Genomic DNA, 17,633 nt, shown 5'->3' with positions numbered 1-17,633 from the left:
AAATTGTACAAGTATTATAATCACTGTCGTTAGTTTCCAGATTTCTGTTGTTTCTAATTCTGGCTGGTGTGACATCATGTAAGAACACTTGGCGTCACCAATCTCTGATGTATAGCAACAAATGATGTACTTTCAAACGAGATGACGTCATTCCTGCCGTACTCAACATAACACAAGGAATATTATCACGTCACATCAGGAATATTTTGGAGTATTTAGGAGTATTTTGTTGTTTAGGAGTCTTATTGGGATTAAACACTGTTATTTGTTGTAAATCTTTATGAACCGTGGTGTTAGATCTGTTCCATTTGAGTATTTCCACCTAGCTCCTCTCTGGATCAAAGCAGCGCTTTAAGACCATTTGTCAGGGTTTACAATTTCCACTGATTGTCTGATCTATAACACTGGAAAGTCTCCTCCATACTTCCTGGAACGTCACCCACTGCAGATTTATAATAAATCTTGTATCATATTTAAACAATTCAGTCTGTATTGAAAATGCTTACATGGAAAGAATTGTGGTGGTGCCTTGTCTAAAGGGAGATAAGAGGTACTTACCCGTGTGCTTTGTCATTCCCACTTCTGTGGACAGTGCTATCCATCAGTTCTGTAACAGCAAAAGGTCACATTACTCAGTGATCAGCCTGCTGAATCCTTGTTCGGCTAGCTTTCTCAGAGTCAACCAGATGACACTACTTATCAACAAACTCAAGTAACATTCTACACACACCTTCAGGTAAATCATCTGGATACCCCTCCTGCAGGCTCCACTAGGCTATTGCGCATTATTTGCACTATTCCTTGAAACAATTCTGCAGCAAATCAACAGAAGGTGGTTGGGAGCAAAAATTGGGGGTAGGTTCACCTCACATGACAAACATGGTTTGGGTGCAGACTGTAGCACTGCGAGCTATGCCTCTATATCATTCCACAAGAACACTGTATCAACATCACTTGTCTCTTTTGTGTTTGGCTTGCTAGAGACAGAGAGTTCACGAGCTTACTCCATGCCAGGCTGGTCAGGAAAACACAAGGCCACCGAGCGGCCCACTTACAGCTTCCCACATGCCATAATAAAGCCCTGGTCTTCAGACCAAGAGAGCCTCACACACACACACAGAAGTACAAACAGTTGTTTACAAATCATTGGCCACAGATTATAATAGTGGCCATGCTTCAATGGGAAAGACAATAGGAGCACAGGATAAGACTATGCACAGTGCAGTATTACAGGGTTTGTGAGGAAGAATCTGCAGGTTCATATCCCACAAATCACACACTATCCAGCCATCCATGGCCACTGGAAAGAAAAATCAATAAGTGGGCTTGCTGCATTCCAATCTCCCAACAACATTGGCCCACATTTTTTTCTTCCGGTCTTTCCTCTCTAACTTTACCATGTAACACTTATGGCATAAAGTGACTGTTACCCAACTGTTTGTCTTCTTTAATTCTGACAATTCAGCACCTAAATTTTTTCAAAACTGTATGATTCAGTCGACATTATGTTCTAAAATCCTCAGCTCTGCTTTCTGAAGCCTACACGTTAACTCTAAGTGCCGATGATCTACAGAGCATTTGATAGGTTTTGTCATTGTCAGAGTGGTCTGCAGATAATCCCGACAAACACACGGCGATATGTGTGGGGAGGTAAGCCCAGGTTTGAGCTGGAAACACAAGCTCTAATCCTCCCTGCAAACTTGAGTGGGTCTGTCTCTAACCTCACACACCCTCTGATATAACATTGATGTTGCTACACTCACTGCAGCCCCATGAACTGCAGGCCAGTCAAAACACAGAGGCCTATCGTCTCAAGAATCTCGCTCATTTTAACAATGTCCACGAGCAACCAGATAAAATAATCGGTAGCAGTTCTTAACAGACCCCTAAACTGTCCCATCAAGTCCTAAAGCAGATATCAACCCGAAAAGAACAGCACTGAAGTGTACAATTTACCTTGTAATTGCGCAACGCTTAAACTGTTCCATCAAATCCTGAAGCAACATGTTAATAAAGACATCAAACTGAAAAACAACTACACTACTTCTTAGTCTCAGTTTGGGAAACACTGAAAATCAAGACACCCAGAGGCAAAATGGCAAGCACGATATCAAACTAAGAAGAATTACACTGTATTCACTAAAATTTATCTTCCACACTGACACAGTTCTAATAGTTCTTCAGACATCCAAAGGCAAGACAAATATCAAATGAAATAGAAATAAACTGTCATCTCTGCAATTCATCTTCATCGTGTGAAATATGAAGTCCGCTTGGTACGAGAAGTCTGGGCAGTTCACTTAAAATCAAAGACTGCATATGTTGCATGTATACTACACCCACAGGCAAGAGAAAGAAGAAAGCTGCTAGAAAGTTCATCACAGAGGAGACTTAGACTGTTACATTATTCTAAACATGTTTTTAGGATTTGAAGTTCACCATCGGGACACTGTGTACATGGCTGGCTGAGGAGCAGCCGTCAGCAGCGGCTTCCCCCCCCCCCCCCATTTTCTTTTACTTTTGGACATAAATTCACTCTTACCTCATTACCTATGTCAACACAATCCTTAAACAGCAAGGAACACTCTAAATATTACATAAATCAACAATATATATATATTTATATTTATGCTATTTTGGAAACATTTGAGGCTATTTACAGTACGACAGCAGGTCAAACAATGACTCCGACATACCTACATGTTTCATGCTTTGTCTACTACATCTAAAAGGAACGAGACACTTTTGGCCACACACCAACAAAAACAAAATTAGCCTGACAAAATATGATAATCTCTTTAATTGTATAAATCTAACAAAGGGACAATACACAGCAGATATTAAAACAAAGCCATGAATACGAATGATAAGCTTGAACAAACACCAGCACACAGAGGCATGTACTTTGTTGTTTTCAATTCCACTCATGTCAGGTCAAATCAGTGTCACTGGCTAGGAAGAGATTATATTTACCTGCAGGGTGCATGAATACATGTACTTTCTACAAACTGGCAGTTCCTTTAATGAAAACCTAACGAGCTTGGCACTGAAACCCTTTCATACGTGTACATCCTGCATTTGACCTAATGTTTGGTATAGAACTTACTACATCATTTGTAGTCCCTACAGAAAATAAGCAGGGCAAACATGTTTTGGGATAAAGCCACACACTGACAGAAAACAATTTAAAAAACACCAAAATAAAACCAAAATTAATTTTTTGACCTATTCACTTTTTAAATTTGCAAGAGTAGTTCCAATAGCGAGAATGAATAAAACAGAATCAAGCAAAAGTCACTTGAAAAATGCTAAGTTTTAGGTGTAAGTTTTAGTAAACACTTTCTTACTGAAACCAGAACAGACTTTAGAAAGGTAACTATATATTCACTTATGTGATTAAATTACATGTACCTTGTTGGAAGAATCTGACATGTTAATGTGTGAATTCAATACAACAGCTGCAAAATATAATTAAATCTCTGGTTTATATTTTTGATTGGTCTTTTTAACCCAAACTAAGAGGTAATTCACTCATCTGATGATAGATTATTTTGTCAATAGATGAAACTGCAACAGTTTGCAAGAAACCTAAAGAACCTCTTACTGTGATCAAAAAAAAAAAGCCACCTTACCAGGCCAAAATGATCACTTGCATCAGGCTTCATGGAGTGTACAAAGCAATCAAAATATTTTCAAACAAATTAATTCTAGAACTGGATGACTGAGTTGTGACTTATGTTTATTCACTGAACACGCTGGTCAAGCCTATTTCACTTCTGTGACAACAGTCATGCTTGTACATGTAGGTGGAGAAAGCCAGGAGGAGATTATGGGAAAATTGTACACCTCATCAAGTTCTTGCCAAAGTTTGAGAGTCACTGTCAGTGGAAACTCATTGGTCAATGGTAAGTCCTTTTTCATGAGGGCTCATTGTACCCAACGTCTTAGCAAGCGACTCATGCCGGCTCCAACCCACCCACCAAAAGGCCCAAAAAGAAACAGGACAGAACCCAATAGCTTTTAGATGCCACCTCTACATATACTTATTCATCTGCATCAGTAACTGGTAAATGTAGTTATCTCTACTTCAGTTCAAGGGACATAACTCAGCCTTTCCAGTGTTGATCTGTATTGTAAACCACTTCGTCGTCAGCACTAAACAGGTCAACAACAGGTGAGAAGACCTTTTAAGATAACCCAGTTTACACTTCACCCAGAACAACATAGATACAACTGGTTACAACTCATATGAGATGTCCATTCTTCATGCACAGAAACTCTTCTTGAAAGGGTTACAGATCATGTAAAAATACCTGACAAATCATTTTCCTACCTAATAAATCAACATCAAACTACAAACCCTATTCAAGTTTGCAATGCTAATGCCACTGAATAAATAGCACCCACATTAAATGCGGACAAGAGCCTAGATATGTGTATAAACAAAAATTTTCACTGAAATGAACATCGACTGAGTTTTCCTCCATCTCTGGGAATACAAGGTTTTGTTTCATCACAACCAACTAAATATACATGTATCCATGTTATGTAAATTAGAAAAGTTGGCATAAATCAGGATTCAAAGACACACTATGTTCTGCAAAATGAATGAGGTAGTAAAATTTGTCGGATGCATAAAGTGCAAACTCTATACTTTAACTGAACTATCTCTTCCAAAAAGATAAAAAATATCATTCTAGGAAGAGGACATCACAACCCCTTAAAATGTAGAAATACTGCATTATTACTCTTATTAAATTACATTTCAATTGAATTACAAAAATGTACAAGAAAACATGAAAAACAAGTACTTACGTTTTGTAACCTGCAGACGTGAATGTGGATCCTAAAGAGAAATGGAAAACATGAATTGTGTTAAAACCAAAAAAAGTGAACATTCTAGGATGAGGTTTATCTTGCTATAACATCTAGAAAATAGAAACTACTAGAAATGAAAGATACAGTAATGAAATAGAACACAATTGATACTGGTACTCTTAAAACTTGATTTTCTCACAGAAGTCCCGTCAGGTGGCATAAAAGCTTGAATTAGTAAGAATATATTTGTATTAGTATTATGAAACATTTCAATGTGATTTTGACATTTCCTGCACAAAGCCGTTAGTTAAGCAGATACAGGATACAGAAAGGTACAAACATTCCACTGAAAACTATTTTCTGCCGACAATGTTTCATGTTTGGCACAGAACGAGGAGTATGGGTTGTAGGATACAACTGTCATTCTGGTAATGACTATAGTTTCCTCAGTCAATGAACATGTAGAGTGTTGGATCCAGGAATTTTTGTCCTTACTTGAATTTTTAGAAAAATTTTTGCCCACCACAGAGAAGTAAAATGAACCAAAATAGCTGGGGGCCACAGATTTTGTTCATGCTTGGAAATGCATTCTCAGCCATCTTATCCTATTTCTGTGCATATCATAAAATGTATATCAGAGACATCTAACAGGGTTAGTCCTACAATGAATTTAATAATACAAAGACACCAATTTTTAGAATAAAAAAAAAAAACATTTGATCATTTCAAATTTCTGCCCATCTGATTCGTTTAAAAGAGTACTCCTGACGGACACAAGAAGACCCTGTACCCATCCATGATGTACCACATACTAACTTAGGATTAAATAACTTCTATTATGCAATGTGTGGACTTGAAGTGGAATTGTAGCTTGTGTATCATGTCTTTTTATTCACTGCATTCAACATCTTTCTCAAACAGTTATTTATTTATTTACTTACTTGATTAGTATTTTACGCTGTACTCAAGAATATTTCACTCGTACGACGGCGACCAGCATTATAGTGGGAGGAAACCGGGCAGAGCCCGGGGGAAACCCAGGACCATCCGCAGGTTGCTGGTAGACCTTCCCACGTATGGCCAGAGAGGAAGATGAGCTGGACTTGAAATCACAGCGACCACATTGGTGAGATTATGGTGGGTTATTACGCTGCGCTAGCACGCTAACCAACTGAGCCACGAAGGCCCTCCCCCCCCAACTTCTCAAACAGAATTTGTTCACACCAACTTCTGGTGCATTTTACGTTGTATTCCATACCTACTAACATGCATACTATCGTCATTAAACAATTACAAAGAATCAGGGTAATCTAAATACCAGTAGGAACATGGAACACAGTTAATGTAATGCAAAATACAACCTGTCCTATGAATTTCTACATATAAATATTACCACAAGACTGAAATCTGTGACGTAAAGATTTTCATTTTAAATCCACTGACTTTATCACAGCCTAGAAATGTAAGTAGCAAAATTGAAGATCTTGTATGATGCTGTATTTCACCTTCAATTTTTGGTATGTAAAACACACACTTTCAGAAGCACATGAAGGCCTCAAAATGATTTGATTTTAATTTGTATGAAAAGAGATAAATCTTCACAAAAAACTTTTAAGTGGCCCTGTATGGTGGATGAATCAAGCAATATGTGTCACCTGAAATATACTAAACTTTAGGTGAAGTGCAGTAAATTGAAAGCCTACACATTCAGGGAATTATAACACGTTTCCGTCCTAATATATTTCATACATGACTATCTTTTCCTGAACTGAGAGTTATATTACAAAGATAAGATCATGTCTTACTAGACAAATGTGTCAGCACCAAAAGTAAAATTTTATGATCTTTACTTGCCTCTAAAATACCCCTAACTGGGCAATTTTAAGGGCAAATACATTCAGCTGAATCAGCACTTCCGAGAACCTTAACATCTCGTGAATAACTTTACACGTTTATCTTCTCTATAATACTGTGGAAAGATCAGCTCAATGATGTTGTCCATCATCATTCGCAGTTTGCACACACAGGTCATCTAGGCCTGGCAAATGTGATTACTTACTGGATGGCCTGAGGGGAAGGGGAAGTTTTTCTCTTTGTGAGGGGTACTGATGCCTGTCAGAGGGGGGTCTATTCGGGTCATCTCCTGAAGAAACAACAAATAAGGATACAGGTTATCACAGTGAAGTCTACCTTTACAACACCATAAAATACAGTTAAAAGTAGTTCTTGACAACTTGTACAACAAGCCAATGAAAGGGACATACATATTTTTTTTATATATTTATTAAGTATACAACAGTATCACTATCAATATCTTCACATGTCTGCAAGATGTTCATTCAAGTTGACTCTGAGGGCCTTACTCTGTCTCGCCGATAAAACTATACTTTTTTGTAAAGCCATCAAAATGGAATATGCAACCATAGCAGATGGTATAAATCACACTGAAGGTTGCCCTTTCATATGTATTATGGTTGAGGAATTAGTTATTTATTTATTTGATTGTTGTTTTACGCCGTACTCAAGAATATTTCACTTATATGACAGTGGCCAGCATTATGGTGGGTGGAAACCGGGCACAACCCGTGGGAAACCCATGACCATCTGCAGGTTGCTGCCAGACCTTCCCACTTACAGCCTGAGAGGAAGCCAGCATGAGCTGGACTTGAACTCACAGCGACTGCATTGGTGAGAGATTTGTGGGTCATTACGCTGGTTGAGGAATTAGGGTAAAAGACATCCAAACATTGTTAACAATGATGAACTCAATTTTATACATAATTGGTGGTTTAGTTATTGGGGCACTAAAAGTTTCAATTAATTTACATGCACGGTTCTAAATAATGTGTGCATACAAGCGCCACTGCCGAAAGAAAAAGTAGGCCAAACATGTGACTTGTCTCTTTTCCAATATAATCAGTCACCTGTTGACAGCATCAAAAGGAATGCTGCTTTTCTACTGGTCAATATTCCAGAGCTTATATATGTAAGATTATATTATGCTGTCTTAATTTACAACTGGAGTGCCATCAACAGCGACGTGCATGGTTGGCAACTCATCTTTCTAGCATCTCTCGATTAATCAGTAGGGTGATTGAACTGGACATTAAGTGTAATTCTTAACTCTCAAAATTGGTACACCATACAGCACAGTAGAATCCAATCGTTCATTCAAGTGAGCTGTAGATTTTACGTCAGGAAATTATCATCAAATTTGATATTTTCATGTTAATTGAGAGTTTTCACAGGAAATTGTTAGTTTGGAGCAGTGCTCTTCATAGGGGATTGTTAGTTCGGAACAGTGTTCCTGTTCTTTACTGTGGTGTGCATTTTGAAATGCATGCATCATCTTAACAACCATTCTAATCTAAATTCAAGATTTCATGAATTCATTGTCAAGTTTGAAAGTCGGTGTACCCACCTTGATTATATCATCAACACTGCTTGATGGATCACTGGGAGGTTTGCCCTTAAAGTAGAACCCGTATGAAAAGATGAACACAATGTACACAACATGAAATGATGTCGTACCACTACACGTAAAACGATCTTGTACTCCGTGTAAATTTACATATTCAGTACTGGTAAGCAATGTTACGACGACATCTTTAAAATTCTTTGTTGGGGGTAACTCAAACCTATAAAAAAAAAAAAAAAAGGGTACGGGCCTGAGGAAACTGTTATTCAGGCTAATGAAAGAGACGAGGGTTTTAAAGAAATAAACATGAAGAGAAAAAACAAAAACAAAAAAGAACTCCATCTGAAGCGCAAAAAAAAAAAAAAAAAAAAAAAAAAAAAGAGAGAAAAAAACCACAGCAGGCCCCCAACAAACTTAATTTTAACGATGATCTAATTTTCAACACTTTCCTATAAAACACCAATTTCCAGACAAACTCTAAATTCTCAAAAAAATTGACCAACATGTAGAGCATGTTTTACCACATTAGGATTGAGGATTGTTATCTGAGCTGGACTGGTTGCATGTATTTCATATACATGTATGTCAACAGCCCCCACTTTAATAATGATTTTTAGTATTCAAATTTTTAGGAACTATGATCTTAAATTGTATGGAATTTGTTTAAATTTGTTCAGGGTATAGTGTACATAAAACATTCTCAGCAGCTTTTAACAGCCTAACAATTAGCAAGTACGACTAATGAAAACCAGTGCCATGATTCAACAATTTCATGAAATCATATTTCAAATTCATTACTGACATGAAATGCATCCAGCTGTCTGAAAAATAATTAGAACATGCATAATCTTTTAAAAGTCATACATCTTTATTCTAATCAAGCACTGCACACTGAAGACTGAAACCACCACACATCACCTGGCACAGTTACCTCCTCCAGCCAAATTAGTCAAGAGCTGGATTTGAATCTCTCAGTCTGCTCGACAATCCGTCAGTAAACCGGGCAAAAAAGTGTGTATCTTACATGACACCAAAGCTTATAACCCAGGATCACTTACCTCCATATGAATATGGATCTTTGGAAGATTATGTCTGTGTTTTTTGGTTAAGCCATTCACAGGGATTGTACCATTTGGGGGTGCCATCTTGGGTTCTTCTACTTTCACTTTGCTGGGTGACTTAATAATGCTGGAAGAGATCTGGCAATCTTTGGCACCATGATCCTCATTCTCTGGGGAAGAGTGGATGGGTGACAAATGGGGAGAGAGGTGCTTCACCAATTCAGGGGGATCGTGTTGGAAAGTGTCCTTGACATGTTTGCTGTCATGTGCATGTAGACTTTTGTTGCCTGTATGCCGAGAACTAGCACTCGAAGGAGACTTGTGCGAGCTGGTTCGCCCATGACTTGACTTGGCTGTCGTTGCACCAGTGTGCCGAGAAGCATCGACTCTCTCCACTGATTTTTCTCTCACTTTCACAGTTCTATCTGGTGAACTTTCAGATTTGATAGGCCTACCAGAATTGTACTTAGTTCTATGTCTGTCAGTTCTTTTGTCTGTCGTTTCACTTTTCTGACACTAGTACAGGAAGGCCACTTTGTAGAGGTTTCACTTTGCCAACCAGAACTGCTAGCTGCTGCAGAGCTCCCAGCCTTCTGTGCATTATTTCCAAATCCAGTAGCATGTGCACGTAAACCAACTTTGTGACTCGCATCTTTGTGTGTCCCATTTGGGGAAGGTTTGACAAAAAAGGAAGGTGGAGCTGTGCCACTCTTAGATGGCTGTGGGGTGCCGGGCCCTCGGGCAACACCTAGAAGGGATGACTTGTGTAGATTTGGCTGAACTTGCTCGTAGTCTCCAAGTATATGTTTTATCCGTTCCGCTGTAAAATCATGGTTATTAGGATGGACCTGGAAAAACAAAATCAGTCAAGTAAAGATAATGCCAAGTCTTTATTGAAGTCCACCTTTAATTTACTTTTCATCGAGTCAGACTGCCCTTACATTAAAAGTATACAATGCCAATGCCAATAGCTGTAACATTCTGTCCAAAGTCCATCATGTACAGTTTGATTTCAGGATGTCTTGAAATCAGGGCCTTCATAAAGTGAATGGTGCGAGTTAAAAGATAGAATGTCAATAACAAAGTGACTCGATGCAGTGGTTGAGGTGAAGCCAGCATGTAATTTACTCCAGTGCTCACAAATGCTGAAGTTTCATTGAACATACATGAATATACTGGTGTGATAACAGAGCAACTGTTTGAGTACACTCTAACCCAATCCAACAGTAGGCCCGAGATATCCATCAACCACATGCTGAGACATTCTCATAGATAAACACCACAGTGTAAGTGTATGTCAGAATGTGAACAAATCATTACTACACACAGTTTGTGCCCTTGGCAGAAACATGACCTGCCATATCAAACATGGTTAGGGTGACAGTGAAAATGTGTGATGCTCTTAGCTGAGGTAGAGGCAACTGAGAGTCAACAGGCAGTGGGTCCCACCCAGGGCATGCAGAGTGTCAGACCTACTCTTTTGCTAACTCTTACTATAAATAGGATATGAAATGTCATGCTTTAATGACTCTGGTTTTGTGTAAGCAGATTTACAGGCCATAAACGATACATGTACATGTATAGCTGAATTTTAATACATGGTTGTAGCACACATATATGTATGCATGCATAAGTCTCCTAGGTTAACCAGGAGCCAGGTATGAAAGTAGTTCTGCAAAAACATAGGTTAAATGCAGGTGTACCTACCATCAAAAGCTAAACTAAGACAACCTTCTGCAACTATAAGTCATGCAAACCTTCATGTTTATAATTGTCACAAATCCTGTTCTGTGAATATGCCAGTCTACTCTTTCAAAACATATACAGGGCACAATGACATTTAAAGCTGCGCTTAAAAGAAAAAGAAAAAAAAAAAAAGAAAAGCAATGGGGTTACATTTTAGGTGCAATCTGCAATGCAGCAGAAACTCAATTCTCAGCAAGGGGGATGTAAAGTACAAGAGTGGCATTCTCTCTGGTGCATCCTCAGTGAAGGGTACTGTGCGGGCCTGGTGCCAAAGTGACTCCTATCCTGTGTCTCATAGAGCAAAATAATCTCAGAGTAAATAGCCAAGATTATAGGCTGAATATTTGCTATGATAGCCCCCGGAGAAAACTGACACACATATATCCAGCAAATACGAGAGAATTAAAACTGCAGGCGTATTATTTACTCTACGCTAGGCATTCTCTCTAGGATGAGGGAGATTGAGGATTTGACAGAATCATTTCCAGCTGGTGTTGCTTAGCTCAAGTTATGCAGTGGTTATCACAGTCTCTGTGAATCTCACAACACAATGTGGCTAGACATCAGGTCAGTCTGAAATATCAGGAAGCGAGGAACTTGAATGGTGCTTGATTGGCTCCCTACAGCCAAGGGAGGTTAAAAAAAAAAAAAAAAAATGTTGGTGCGTACAAACCCACTAGCCAATCAGACAACAGCCAAATGAAGCAAGTGTGTTTACTGCTGACACCTAAGGTGATGCCTAATAAACACAGCTAAGTTGGAGTCTCACCACACATGGAGGTCTCACCTGTCAATTTCATACCTAACTGAACACTGTTAAATGCTTATACATTGCATTTATGTGAAGGGAACATACTGCCTGAACATTATCATATACATGTCCAAAAAGGTGAATTTTGGACATAATTTAATTTCGTGGAAAAGATTTAGACATGAAATTCCTCTGGCTGTGGTGGCTCTCATCAGATCCTCACAACATTTTTGTGAAGAACAGTGGATTAACGGTAACTAGCTGATTTTTCAAAACTGATTGATGTCTGAAGCTGTGCTCCACTTCTCACTTTTAAAACACCAATAAAATGTTTGAGACCAGAGGAAACCACTGTAATTTTTCTAATCTATAGAAAACAGAGTAGTAGTGCTAAAACTTTTCTCAGTTTTCTTTAGAAAAGTAAAGATATGTGAGAGAAGAGAAACTGTGTATTCCTGTACCCACTACATGGGCATGTACCTTGTGTATAAAAGCAGATCAGATGTCCCCAAAATTAGAGATGTAGATACACACTTTGTATGTGGCCAGCTTTGTAAAATAAGACATTCCTAATAGGAGTAAACCCCTTTGTGGCATGTCAACACTTTCTGAATCATTTACACTAATAACAGCATTACATTTTATATCTTGTAGCCATAAAAATTCTGCCAGGGATTGAATCTCCCAATTATTAGTCTACCAGTGCCTTAAATGACATGCAAGTAGATACTCCAGGCCATGGAGTGGCACTGTCAGGCACATTATCATAATGCCTCATAAGTCAGCTGATCTAATGTTACAACGGGAGAATTGCATATTAAGGTTATTCCATCATGTGATATCATGCAAATCCTGGAAATCTGAAGGCAGCATGATTGAGAGTTGAGGTCTTAGACTTTGCATGTGTGCATCAGTCATATACCTGTACTAGTCTAATAAACTTTCATGAAAATCAGTGATGGTCACCCAAGTCACTAAATCCATGTGTCTTGAGAGAACTTAATATAAGTGTACCAAAACATTTGACTTTAGATAAGTACATATGCACTGTGCACATCATCGGATATGGAATCTTTACTAATGTACAGTACACACTTTACAATATTTACTTTGCACTCTGGCATTGGAATTTTTGTGCGTTAATTGAACTACAAAAGATGATCATATTTAGGGGGAGTGAATCAGACTGGGAAATGTTACACAATACATATATTACTACACTTAACTATACATCATATATGGTGAATCACACGATAATTATAACTATACTACAACATTTCAATTTCTGAAAAATTTGTGAGTAAGCCTTTCAGCAACAATCAAGTAAATTAATAAAATTTTAATTAATGTAAGACATGAACATATAAGAATAACAACTGTTTCAAAGCTTACCCTGATTGGCTGCGCAAATAGCTCTGGTGCAGCAGCATTCACCTCTGCCCTTTCCTGAGCCTGCGCCGCCCGCCGCTGCTGAGCTTGCACCCGCAATGCCTGCTTGTTGTCATGTCTGTGAAGTAGAGGAAATACACTGCTGTCACCACCGGATCCAGATATCAAAATCATGTCAGTTCTGAATGAATATACATCCAAAAAGCCAATGAATAGATTTCCTCAACCAAAAATGTCTGCTTAAAACATGTGACTGTAGCTGAAGCCAGTGCCGTCTCTATGGCCTTCGGGATTTGACAGCATAAAAGCATCAGGTGGAGCGTACAGACTTTCAGTTGTATTACTGCCAGTCTGTGATGAGCACAGAGAGTCACGTGGATGAACGTACTCTAGTGAAACATGTTCACCTCACCCCTTAAAAACCCCTGCTAATAACATCCCATAAAGAAACACTCAGAGTAATTCAACCTCCTGTTCTCTTGCTCATGTAGACATGAACTTCTTATCCTTAACTCAGAACTGGAACGTAACTAGATGATGAAATGATAATTCATGCAGCATAAATGTCTACCAATAATAGTTGTCTACACAATTTGGATTCAAAATAAAGCCTGTGCACACATGTACAAATATCATAGGTATGATCAGACTTTAAAAGCACATCTATCAATAACCCTCACAGCTGCACCTCTGTGCTTAGCTTCCAGGTACATGTATGTTAATGTTCACAGGATAGACAGATTCTCATGAGCAACATCCAACGCTGTAATAGATCAGTATTCCATAGATGGAGGCCTCTGGGTTAACAGGCTCTCTGCACAAAAGAAGGCCAATAAATCACAGTGCTAATCATCAATACGACAAGCAAATGAAACATCTGTCAGGCAACCTGAAGACATGTCTCCATGTGCAAGCCTCAGCAAGAGCCTTCTCACTCATCCCCATGTCTTTCTGAAGAATGTAACCAGGAAATTTTAACATGGAATCTGTAGCAAACAGGCAATGGGTACTCAACCCTTCAAAACATCACTATCTACATGTGTACATGGAATGCTCAGGACTGAAACACAGGTTATACATAACAAGCTACCTGTACTTTGTATGTTTGAGCACTGAAGAAACAACTATGGCTTAATGCCACTTCAGCAGCATTCCAGCCATAACAAGGGTTAACATAGGTGAAGATCTCCTTATAATGCCACAGAAGAGTGAAAACTGGAACAAGGTATTGGTAAATGAAAAAAAGATCACGTCTCTAAATTGGGTGTACATGTATGTGTGGTGGGACTTATTAAACATGTAGAAGGCCTTGCTTGAATGGAGTGGTCAATCTCGCTTCCTATGACTCTTAAATTACCTTATGAAATTCAGATCAATCCATGTATACATACATATATATGCATAAAATCTGCTTCAAACCTATTAACTACAGTATGAAAGTTTTGAAATACATGTACATCAAGTGAAAGCAGAAAACAAGCAATTAAGCTCAAGTAGCTCTCTTTATTCAACAGGCACTTCTGCAAATATCATGAGAATTATGCAATGCTGTGCTATGCCTGTATAAATATTTTTTAAACATAAAACATGAAGTCTGCTTTAGATCACGGCTAACAACTATTCTGTAATTATTTTTTTCATGATATAACACTTGATATGATATACCACTTAATATAACTAATTTGTATTTGATGTAGGCAGGCGAGAGAAAATGTTTTGATACATCTTGTGTTTACAAACATGAACAGCTGAGGCCTTCCCACCCTCCCCCCCCCGCCCCCCTTTGGTTAGTGATATGGTCTTTTGTGATACTTTACAGAACTAAATAAGAACCTATAAAAAGACTGAGTTCTGAGTGACTGATTGGGAGCTTTCAAACTGCTACTGTTGTGTTATGTATTACATTTACAGATGGGTGGCCATAACAAGAACAATGACACTAAATTAACATGTATGATGTTATCACTCTACATGTAGAGTACTTGCACATAGATTCATGTAGAGTCCACACAGATGCTCAGAGAATATTATTTTGATTGATATTAAAAAATCAGTACGGCAAAGGAAATGATTCCTGGAAAACTCCACAGTTTAACATTCTGACTGTCGCATCAGTTATCAACTGCACAATAAGCAGAATTCAAATGCAAAATGCAGTGTGAGAGCAACGATCAAATAAATAGGGGTTCAATATATCTGTATATTATCAATGAATGCTTAGGATCTTTACATGCCCCAAACAGCAGAACCCTCTAATGGGAGACTTTAGGGCGAGTTACACACAAGTTTCAAATGACAGTAGAACGCATTGTTTTCTTCTGTGAATGCTGCAATGTGCGTGTACTTCATATGTTTTTATGAGCACACATACACCGATAACTGTGATGCAATAAAGGAAAGAACAGGGGTTCACAGCTTGGACTGTCTTGATACAGATGGGAAGGAGTCTCAGAAACAAATGAAAACTGGTCTTGCAATGCATTCGTATACATTTTATAAACTTGTATGTGTGACACACTATACAACAATAACATGTAATGTTAAAGTGAACACAGTTTGATATTTTTATGAACCCTTTTGAAGTCATGAACAGTACAGTTACACAATCAAGCATTATTTAACCACTCCTGCTTCAATCACATTGCCTTTAACAACCTCTTTATCTTATTCACCAAAATAGAACTGTACAAGCAATATATATGACACAAATACCAAGCAAAAAGTTGATATTTCTGATGTGGAGAACAGGTCTAATAATACATATACACACATACACATCTGTTACATGTAGTTTTCATGTCAGCTTTAAGATATTGGAATAAAAAAAAAGCAACGCAAAAGAACATCCACATTTTATAACTTAAATATTATATACTGCTGATCATATTCTGAATGAATGATTATGGCTTAATCATTTATGTCACTTCCTGCAGAGCTGATTGTATATAAAAGCATGCATATTTATTTATTTATTTGATTGGTGTTGAATGCCATACCCAAAAATATTTCACTGATACGACAGTGGCCAACATTATGTCGAGAGGAAACCAGGCAGGGCCCTGGAGAAACGTACGAACCAAAACCATGAACATGTATCTGTATGTATGTACATACAGTACGTGCATATGTACCAGCAGTGTGGGTTTTTTTTTCCTGCTTTGTACGTTATTCAACACAGCATTGGGAGGGCAGCCCACTGCCTGGATGTAGATGATCTGCTGACCCCACCTATCAGCTTGTATGTTGGCGATGACATTTAAGACAGGGAACTTCTCATGACCCACATAAACATTAGCACACACACAGTGATAGCACAGACCTCTCTGTGTAAAACTCCAGATTGCATAGATAACCTAAATTACGTCTTTCACACATGGGATTCTTTCTTAAGCCATAGGCTGAGGGCTTGCAACAGTGCAAGCCCATCCTACAACATTATGTGTGGTGATTAGAAAACTGTTGATATGGCAACCCAAGAAGCTTCTCCTATTACAGGATGGCAGTATACATTTTATTGCTGCATCTGTGCCGATGAAATTATGAAGTGCCCTTCATAAAATTGAGAAGTACGATGGCAACTGCATGCCTGGTTTTTCCAAGAAAATGCCAGTTATTCATCATCGTATCATATGATAGGGCTTTATCTCTACACAGCAGAGTAATGAGCATTTTAAGAGTGATGTGGCTGTTGTCAAATGACATAAAATGGTTAAAAAATCGTCCATTCAGCCTTTGCAAATTCCTTTAATGGATCACTATCAGACAAACCATTTTTCACAGTAAATTGTACACATTTTTTTCTCTCAATAAAAACTTGGTTTCTCTGGTCATAACTATACTGATAAAAATATTACAACCACCCCCATCAGCTAATGGACCTGGAATGTATTATAATTAAAAAAACAAACAAAACAGCCAGAATTGGTCACAAAATATAAGTTAGAATTCCAGAATACCCCCCAACAGTGTTCTACATGAATTAATGATGGTTATTTGAGATCATGCATGTGCTTTTTGATGAGAGGAGCTCCAGGAAGACTATGATCCTATCTTGAATGGTCATGGGACAAATTAATCATGTGGAATTCTATTAGAATACCACATGTACTCCCCGGTTGTGGATACTGTTTGCATCTAATGATCTCATATTTACATGTACATATTTTATATTTTTCCATCCCATGGAAACTAATGGTCAAAGGCTGTTACTTATATGTAAGTTGTCTTGAACTTGACAATCGGCAATTTCAAAAAGAGGTAGAAAAACTATTATTCTCAAAATAAATGTATCCTCACTGGCACCACTCATACGCAGTTTTCATTACAGATGTATTTTGATTTCGAATCAATGAATATAAACTGTTCACGAGTATGTTCCACAGTTCATGTATACTCTATATACTTCTTCAGTATCCATTTAAGGTCTCATTTTTGTTAAATTTTACCAGAA

At 38.1% G+C, this 17,633-nt stretch overlaps 1 protein-coding gene across 3 annotated transcripts in view; it reads right to left on the bottom strand.

Moving 5' to 3' along the window:
- The window catches only part of LOC135472850 (dentin sialophosphoprotein-like), a 65,536-nt gene that overhangs the window by 36,590 nt on the left and 11,313 nt on the right, over positions 1 to 17,633 (bottom strand). For 2 of the 3 annotated variants that reach the window (XM_064752554.1, XM_064752556.1), the window contains exons 2-7: positions 13,187 to 13,301; positions 9,295 to 10,145; positions 8,240 to 8,287; positions 6,878 to 6,961; positions 4,816 to 4,846; positions 559 to 607 (exon numbers count right to left, since the gene is read on the bottom strand). In XM_064752554.1, the coding sequence (XP_064608624.1) occupies positions 559 to 607; positions 4,816 to 4,846; positions 6,878 to 6,961; positions 8,240 to 8,287; positions 9,295 to 9,381 (299 nt within the window). In that variant the 5' untranslated portion in view covers positions 9,382 to 10,145; positions 13,187 to 13,301. Of the gene's footprint in view, positions 1 to 558; positions 608 to 4,815; positions 4,847 to 6,877; positions 6,962 to 8,239; positions 8,288 to 9,294; positions 11,039 to 13,186; positions 13,302 to 17,633 lie in introns of those variants that run through there. The other variant, XM_064752555.1, reaches the window with a different exon arrangement.

This window comes from Liolophura sinensis, chromosome 8 (genome assembly GCF_032854445.1).
Source record: "Liolophura sinensis isolate JHLJ2023 chromosome 8, CUHK_Ljap_v2, whole genome shotgun sequence".
Classification (NCBI taxonomy): domain Eukaryota; kingdom Metazoa; phylum Mollusca; class Polyplacophora; order Chitonida; family Chitonidae; genus Liolophura; species Liolophura sinensis.
The sequence above is the reverse complement of the archived record's forward strand: the minus strand, read 5'-3'. Positions and strand labels throughout refer to the sequence as shown.